This window comes from Nicotiana sylvestris, chromosome 9 (assembly GCF_000393655.2).
Source record: "Nicotiana sylvestris chromosome 9, ASM39365v2, whole genome shotgun sequence".
In the NCBI taxonomy this organism is placed as follows: domain Eukaryota; kingdom Viridiplantae; phylum Streptophyta; class Magnoliopsida; order Solanales; family Solanaceae; genus Nicotiana; species Nicotiana sylvestris.
This window is the reverse complement of record NC_091065.1, coordinates 116,835,036-116,844,212: the sequence shown is the minus strand read 5'-3', so window position 1 is coordinate 116,844,212 and position 9,177 is coordinate 116,835,036. Positions and strand designations below refer to the sequence as shown.

General features: G+C 37.8%; 1 protein-coding gene across 1 annotated transcript; it reads right to left on the bottom strand.

Annotated features, from left to right (window-relative positions):
* Positions 1 to 476: 476 nt before the first annotated feature.
* LOC104245471 (cellulose synthase A catalytic subunit 3 [UDP-forming]) lies at positions 477 to 8,907 on the bottom strand. The gene is made up of 15 exons (XM_009801079.2): positions 8,716 to 8,907; positions 8,309 to 8,473; positions 7,692 to 7,887; positions 7,031 to 7,251; positions 6,797 to 6,914; positions 6,499 to 6,709; positions 5,984 to 6,250; positions 5,526 to 5,871; positions 5,309 to 5,446; positions 4,964 to 5,089; positions 4,659 to 4,871; positions 4,259 to 4,523; positions 3,173 to 3,375; positions 2,082 to 2,432; positions 477 to 1,515 (listed from the first exon to the last, which is right to left on the bottom strand). The coding sequence occupies exons 2-15, from the start codon at positions 8,330 to 8,332 to the stop codon at positions 931 to 933; spliced, it is 3,264 nt and encodes a 1,087-aa protein (XP_009799381.1). The 5' UTR covers positions 8,333 to 8,473; positions 8,716 to 8,907; the 3' UTR covers positions 477 to 930.
* Between the last annotated feature and the right edge of the window lie 270 nt (positions 8,908 to 9,177).

Genomic DNA, 9,177 nt, shown 5'->3' with positions numbered 1-9,177 from the left:
GGTGGAGAAAGTGGGGTTGGTAGGTGGGGAGTGTGAGGGTGGGTTGGTAAGGATGGGGAATAGGGTGAGGAAGATTGAAAAAGAGTTTTGGAAAATGTTTTCCCTTCTCTTGATCGGGAAAACATTTTCCTCCAATTGTAGGGAAATGAGTTCATGAGGAAAATATTTTCCAAACCATTTAAGCTAACCAAACATGGAAAAATTAGATTTGTACCAAACACACCCTTTTAACTTAAGTCGTTTTACGGAGAACACTGTCATTTAGGAGATATATAAGATCCGAAAAGAGAAAAAAATGCGCAATATAAGAAATTTGACGTTGTTTTAAAAATTAAACGAATATAAATGTGGCTAATATTGTATCCTCGTATTTGGAATTCAAAAGTTTTCTGATCTCTGTCAAGATAATTTTCGGATTGGATAAAGAAATTACTACCATAGTTAAAACAAGATACTCAACGCTGAAAGAGAGTTCAGAAAAGGAAAACAAACTATTTTTACCATATAAGTAATAATCTTTGAAGTCCTGACATTGCAACAAAATTTGAATGAATAAATAAATACACTAGAGCATTAAGGGCACTATAAGTTACAACATTGCATCCACCAATATGAGGCAATATAAAATACGTATACATCAAGCAGAGTTTCTATCTGGGAATGAAACCTAAAACAGAGCAAATTTTGATCTTGGTGTTTGTTGTTTGATCTTGGACCGACAAGGAACTTTTACATGGCTAAATTCTGCACAAATACAGTAAACTTAACATGGACAAAAAACAGGTACACACCCAAGTTCGGATGAAAACGATGATAGATTATGCAGCTAGAGAGCATCTGAGTTTGTTTGCTTGCATTGTTGAGTAAATCGTACTTCAATGACCTTCAGGCTAGTTCTTTGCTTTGCATGCAAACTTGGAAGTTTTTTTTCTAGCAATTGATACCACACTCCTGAACATCTGGTCCAGTAACTCTTGTGGTGAAGGGATCAATCCGCACCCATAACAAAGAGAAAATGGAGGCCAGAAGAATAGACCATACGACCACAATAGTGGGTGTCCGGTTCTGACGACCCATGAGACCTTTGAGGAAGGGGTAAAGGTGAACAATCACCCAGAAAGCAAAGAATAATTTACCAAAGAGTGGACCCCATGATTGGTAACCACTGTTAACAGCGTATGAGATGCCGGCCACAACTCCTACCAGGTTTACAATGAGGAGAGTAGTAGGGGGTATAAGAAGAGTAGTCCACTTGAACAAGTAGAGTTCGGCAAAGTCACCATCTTCATCTGATGCCTTGGATGTGACAGTAAAGTTGGTATCAATACCAGCAAGCACTTTGAGCAACCCTTGGAAGACAGCAAACAAGTGAGCTGACACACCACCAATGACCCAAAACTGTTCATTTCTCCACCATTCATCAATTCCAACACCACTCCATCTCATCTCCAGAATACCAGTTGCGAAAATGGAAAGAAAGAGGGATATAAACCAGATGCTAGCAAGGTTACTAATCTGCAAAGCAAGAATTAAGATTCCATAAACCCTGTTAAACAATATCTTGGCAAACGTATGCTAAATGTGATTTAATGAAATGCTATGCAGTTATGTTTGTATTCAGATTCTTTTCCAAGTTTAGATACTATACACAGTTTAAGGCCAACTGACAGTTTGCTTGAACAGAAGTATCAGTCATCAGCCGAATTAAATAGGAAACCATAGGTTTAGCAAATACAATACTCTACTCCGTCTATTTCATTTCATGTGAAAGTGTTTTGACCTCTTATCATATAAGAATGTGGAGGTGTTTGTCTGGACACAAAGTTTAAGAAAGAATGAAAGACTTTACATGCCATGACATTTCTGTGGCTATAAAATCATGACATTAAGGGTAAAATGGAAAGTTTTAAGTTAAATTGTTTCTAAATATAGAGAAGCGTCATCCTTTTGGAACAAATAAAGAAAAAAGAAAGTGTGCCAGATAAATGGAACATGAGTATTAAATTACCTTGAATAAAGAAGAAAAGATATAACAAGCATGCTTTTCAAGTTGAAAAGAATTTATAGATCCAAAAGCTAACCTGAGGGATAATGAATTTCCCAGTAAGTAGACAGATAGCTGGAAGCATGCAGTATATAAGTAGTGGAATGGAAGTGATTGGATAAATGGTGGTGTTGACATATGCAAATCTCTCCAGCCACTTCAACCTTCCACTGTATCCATACCATATGGGACAATGCCTACTGAAAAGAATTTCCACTGATCCTAAAGCCCATCGAAGCACTTGGTTCAGACGATCTGAAAGATTGATAGGAGCTGACCCTTTGAAGGCAGGTCTCTTGGGCATGCAGTATATAGATCGCCAACCACGGGCATGCATCTTAAATCCAGTAAGAATATCCTCTGTGACAGAACCATAGATCCATCCAATCTGCACATATACAAAGAAAATTAAGTATTCAAACACGCTTCTTTCATAGAAGTAACAACCATCATGGTCCAGATAGAGCCTACAACTAGTACCACAAAAGAAATTCACATGTTTATAACGTAACAAAACCTATGCATCTGGGAATTTAGTGATCTAGAAGTAGCTCATCATTTTCTTGAAGGGTCTATGCATGGTTGCAGCATGTTTCAGTTCCAGTAATCCATTTATCGTATTATCCAAGCAGTTAATATTCATTGCAGGGATAGACAAGCTTTTCTTTATAAAGGGGAAAGACGAGTTTTTTTTTCCCCCATTTTCCTTTCACTAGATTGAAAGAATTGGAGTATGATTTTTGTTAAAAACATTAACACTGGATCTCTTTTTGGTTTCTTTACTGTCAGAAGGTCAAACACTATGCAACAAGTCATCTCAAGTGCGGTCAATAAAGTTCCCACTTCCCCTCGCAACGAAGTTATCCATCTATAATTTCCTACCCATCCTAGAACATTTTTTTAATGGTGGTCTTTGGTCCAGCTTGTGTGTATCTCGATTAATCCACCGAGCAACCTGCTATGGCTCATAAGTACAAATGCGGAGATGAGCTCATATTGAGTGTTGTAGCTAGAATTTGAATTTGGAATCTACAAGTTGTTACTCATATAACTCAACCACTCAATCATCCCCTTGGAAACCTACCAATCCTAGACTTTATGGAAAATAATTCCAGAACACAGCATTACCTCACTCCCCCATTCTGATTTATCTTCATAACCACAACTGATAACATGAATAGCCTCTTTCAAAAGGGTCTCTGGTGTAGCAGATTGAGGAACGCCGCCATTCTCCATGAGTGTCGAAGCAACAAAAACAGCTGATTGCCCAAATCTCTTCTCCAGACTCATTTGTGACATGAGAAGTGACTTCTCATCATCAAATCCAGCACCTGATTTCATGATTGAGAGAGAGGAGACGGTGCATGTGAGAAGTTAGCATCACTTCAAGAATATATTGAACCACAACATAGACTTAAGGGTCTTCAAGCATAAATAAATAGGATAATCCTGTAAATAATGAGTGCACAGGAACATAACGAGGACAAAAAGTCCTTTAATCCTCAAACTGGATAAAACACAAAAGTGGTGTCTATACGCAGGGATGAGTTGCATTCCTTGCTTATAATTTTAGCATCCTAATCAATTCTCAATTCTTCACAAGCATTTTCTTTAAGAAGATAGGTTACATGCCTACAATTTGATTTTTCTGTTTTTACGAAAGAAGTGTGGGCAAGCAACAGAACACACATAAGTATACGCATACCTAGAATACTTCTTGCAGTATGTGTATGAATTAGCAGTTACAAATTTTACAAAACCATATTCAACAAGCTAATCAATAAAGCGAAGTAATGGATATGAAGAATTCCTATAGCAACACCCAAAACAATTTTGGATTGACAAACAATAGGTTGATTGATATTCTACAAGCTAGTCAACAGCATAAAGGTTATCTTCTATTTTTAGTTCAGAAGTAATTACATGAACAATATTTGAGGTTATCAAAAGTAATGAACTACAAGGTAGATGAAGTCTATATGATGGAGAAGGAAGTGACTATTGAAAATTATTGGTATCTAGATTGAAGAGACATTAGAAACTTGCAATTTTTCCGATGGAACAGCTTTGCCAATTAACTTACAAAAAAGGGAGTTGCTCAGCAAGGTGTAGCAGGACAAGCACCAGAATAATCATTCTGGGATTGGTGAACTACTCAAACGAAGATAACATCGATAAGGATGAAGTGAAAAAATCTAGTAGTTTGAACTATACCTTCAACTCCCTCCTCTATATCCTCCAGATTGAATATTGGCACAGTGGGATCAACATTCTTACTAGATTTCTTCTTGTCAGAGCCCTTTTTACTTGATTTAGAACTCTTCTTTCTTGATCCACCGAAGCAGGAAGAGAACAACCCTGCTTTCTTATGCTTTGGCTTAATAGGAGGTTCATAACCATACAAAGCTGTTCTATTAAAGACACATCCGGTACCCACATACACTGGGCCTTGAATTCCATCCAAACCTCTCAAGTTAATCTGGTTCAACAAAGAACAGTAATTTCAAACCAAGATCCACATGAATTAATCTGAGTATAAAAGTGCATGAGCTGCATATTATTCTAGCCTCTCACAGAGTATAAGTCAGTAGCTGTGACTGAAGTTCAAACTTACATCGAAGAAAACTGTATTACGGTTGGCATATCGATCGTTCCTATCAATACCATCGAATCTCTGAGGGAATTGAACATAGCAGACATATTTTCCAAGGTTAGGATCCATTAAAAAGCACATCGCTTCTCGCAATGCCTTGCTGTTGTTTATGTAGTGATCACAATCAAGATTCAGCATAAAAGGTCCATTAGTAAGAACTGCTGACACTCGAACCTGCACGATCATTTTATATGACAAAAGATGTCCCATTTATAATCAAGATTGTCCGAAAAGAAAAGAAAAAATACTAATATTTAACAACTTACCAGTGCATTCATGGCACCAGCCTTTTTGTGATGTTGGAAGCCTGGACGTTTCTCACGAGAAACATATACTAATCGAGGCAACTCATTTCCATCACTGTCAAGCCCTCCACTTTGGCCCAAGAAAACCTGTAAGCAACAGAGATAATACAGTTATTCCCAGAACTAAGTTCAGTCCTGCTAAGGAGTGAACTTGAAACAGAAAATGCCCTGGCAAATTTAAGAATTTTCAGCGAAAAGCTAATTAGAAGTACGCAAGACCAATGTCAAACACGTGTAGCTTAATTGAGCAACACTGATATCGTTTGTTCTAAAAAGCACAGCCAACAAAGAAGAACTAAAAGTTACCTGAATCATCCCAGGATGATCCCTGGTGTTATTTCCAGGCCATGGTGTACCATCTTGCATTATCCATCCTTCTTCAGGGACCTTTTGAGCTTTTGCAACAAGGGCATTGATGCGAATTTTGAACTCTTCATACTCCCTCTGTATTATGATTCCAAGAAACATTATGAGCACACAACAATCAGAAAATAAAAAAGGCTGTGCAAAAACTTTAACTGACCTTCATCGCCCTTCGGTCTTTTACAAATGATGGTTGAACTTTATCCTTCAAGTAATCAACCTTCTGAGAAAAGTACCACTCTGGAGCTCGTGGTTCTATAGCGTACTTTTTAGAGAAAGGAACCCATTTCCTTGCAAACTCTGCCGTTTCGGATAGGGCTTCAAATGTCAACATGGCAGCACCATCGTCAGACACATAACAAGATACCTTATCAACAGGATAGTCAACTGCAAGAATGGACAGGACAGTATTTGCTGTAACAAGTGGCGGCTCCTTTAAAGGATCAACAGTACTGACAAATATGTCAACAGCAGCTAATTGCGATGGCTCTCCTTCACGATCATATCTATCATACATCATGATTAAAACTGAGTATAAAAGATCAAAAATGGAAACAAGCAAAAACAAAAAAGGAAAAAAACCAAAAAAAAAATGAAGAGAAAAGAACAAGCTCTAACCTAAGTGCAAGCCTATCAAGATATGTCTCACGGTTAACTGGAAGCCACTTGGGGAACTGATCCAAAATCCAGGATATTGCAAACCAAATCTCACATATTACAGATAACAACCATAAAGGAATTGCATTCGGCACTGGATTCGTTATTCGATAGTGCAAGAAAATACAGAGAATCACAAGCCGGAGGACAATAACCATCCTGTAAGGATTTATCCTAGACGATGGAATAGACACCTTCCTTGAAAGAGGTTGTCTAGCCTCATCATTCCTGCACCAACAAAGACGTACCATTAGAGGAAATTCGCTATATTCAAAGACAACAAGAAACTCGAATGCTTCAACAACCACTTCAATATTCCATCACAACACTGATTCAGCACATATCGCGAACACAGATGCTTTGTTTTCTTCTCCTTCTTTTTCTTTGTAATAGGAAAATATCAGAGATGATCTATCAAAACAATCACTGAGAAACAAGGAAATACATAAACACAGCCCAAGGACAAAAAAACTCACAATAAAGAGTCATCCACCAGAATATCAGTACTAGCATCAATATCTCCAACTCCTCGTTCCGAAGGAGGAGCGGAACGAGGATGGCTAGTGGTCAGTGGCACAACATTTTTATCCTGCTTCATCTTCCAGCCGTCAACTCTTTCTTTCCAAGCAACATTGCCAAGTCCAGGGGATCCAAACTCCCTTACCGGATCTACAACCCTAATGTTAGCTGCCAAAATAATTGGAAGTAAAGCCTCAAAAATCTAGAAGGAACAGATAACTCAGTAAGCACTTGTAGAATAAAACAGGAACATACGTGATTGGTTAGCATCTGTTGGATATGTGAGTGGATGGATGTGTTTTGCACCACCATTAGGTCCAGGAGATGCCATTGAATAACGTTCGGGTGATGCTGCAGACAGTTCCCCAGAAACCTAAAGGTAAGATGCCAAAAAGGATCCAGTCACTCATTCAATTATTTATACCAGGCAAGACAACCAAGGAAAGGGGGAAGATAGTAACATGAAAAACTAGCAACTGTGAATCATACATCTGTTCCATTTGTAAGCAGAGGAATATGATTGTGGGAGACCTCTTTATCATACTTTGGAGCACCAGTCTCCTCACCCCGTCCGTAAGTCGCATGCCAGCTCAACATACGGTCAGCCGCTTTTTGCTTCTCATTCAGGTTTTCAGAAGAGTAGTGAAGATCACTAGCACCATCGTCAGCATCACCATCTTCTACACTTTCACCACTAATAGCAGGACTTCCTATAACAAATCAAATAATACAGCACATCAACATCTCAAATCAGAATATTCTAGGACTTATTCTACCTAACAGGACTTCCTATAACAATCAAATTATACAGCACATCAACATCTCAAATCAGAATAGTCTAGGACTTGTTCTAATTAACTGCCATTCAAGTCTTTCAGCAGATTAGCAAGGAGCAAAACCTTTTTTTCTTTCTCTTTTAGTTTGTCCTCTGTCACTTAGAATGAAAACAAGTTAACTTCATCCACAATCTCTTGATAGAAAATCATTATTTTAGCAAAACCATTTTACCATCTTAAATAAAAAGTTGCCAATCAGCATGTACAATCATGCGCCAGAATCAAAAACTTAAGGTCTTACTTCTCTTGTCCAACAAATCTTGACTGATATATTAGCTATTCAACTTAATTGCTCAAATCGGAATCATTCATACCTTTATGTCTCTTGTATCTGGTCTTGCACTGAGGGCAAGATTGATTCCCGTCCTTCCTCTCGTATTCATAGCATGGCCTACAAACAGGGAAGGCACATACATCGCAAGCAACAAATGGATCGCCCCCTACAGTAGTGCCAACACCATCGCCACAGATCTGACAGACTTGACCACCTAAGGTCTTCAAGGACTTTCCCTGTGCAAACAAATCAGCACAATCAGGGACTTCCTAGTTTTTATATAAGCTTGTTAAAATTATCGTTCAAGCTTCACCGAATATTATACAAGATCAGACAAACTACTTCTACTTATCATTTGTAGAACAACACCAAATTAAGCTTCAAATCAAAGATCTACACATTCTAATACCTTCTGAATGTCAATTGGAAAAATAGCACAAAATTAAAGTTTCGTTCTTGACAAATTACAACAAACATTTCAACCTGATGGTGACAGAGAGCGCAGGGTAATGGAACACCACGGACAAATTAACTGACCAAAATACCAAACCCAAATTGGAAAATGACAAGAAGTGATATTATCATATCAATCCGAATACAAAAAGTGCAAAACCAAAGTAAAGGTAGAGTCTTTATTTGTTTTAATAAAGAACTAACCTTAACATCAGCTTCTGGATCCATTATTACTCTACTTGAATCGAATTGCAATCAGATAACAGCCTCAGCCAGATAGGTTGCCGACCAACATGCCCAACTTACAGAAGACACTGAACAAAAGCTGAGGATCTGATTTTCTAGAGTTACCCAAATTACAGATCAGATCTGTTTCAATCACCAAGAAAATAAAAGCAGAAATTATGAATTAAAAGAAAAAAGAATAGATTTAGCTCATTGTTCAGTTAGAAGGAGAATTCAAGAAGAGCAATCACAAGTATTTTGATTAAAGTAAAGCCCTAGTCAAAGCTAGCCCATCCTACTGAAAAACCCACAAATCAAAATGTTTCAACAATTTCATTTGATCAATTTGAATAGAGAAAATTCAACAATATTTCCAAAAAGAGTACCTCAAGATCCGGCAGCTATTACAATCACCACCACGGGAAGAAAAAAACTAAATCAATCAATCGAACCCCAGATCGTTCGATCCACTAAAGCAAATCAGATTAGAGAGAGATCCACCAAAATAGCAAGAAAGTGAAAGATCAGCAGCAATGCCGACAAATCTCTCTCTCTAACAGTCCGGTTGTCTTTCAAAATATGTGTTCTTGGGGGCCAATAAATACCCAAATATATAAGTATATATGAGAAAAGGGTATTGGTCTATAAGAGTGTGTGTATTAGCTGGAGATATTGTTAGTATGTCTGTGTATAAACAAATTATTATAAAAGTACAGTTGGCTACTTGACTTAGACGAGACGAAAGCGACACAGGAGCTGCTACCCAAAGTGTGAGTGAGAATGAGTGAAGCTGAGTTTTAGAGAGAGAGAGTGTGTGTTTTTGTGGACTGTCCTTCTAATCACTCCAC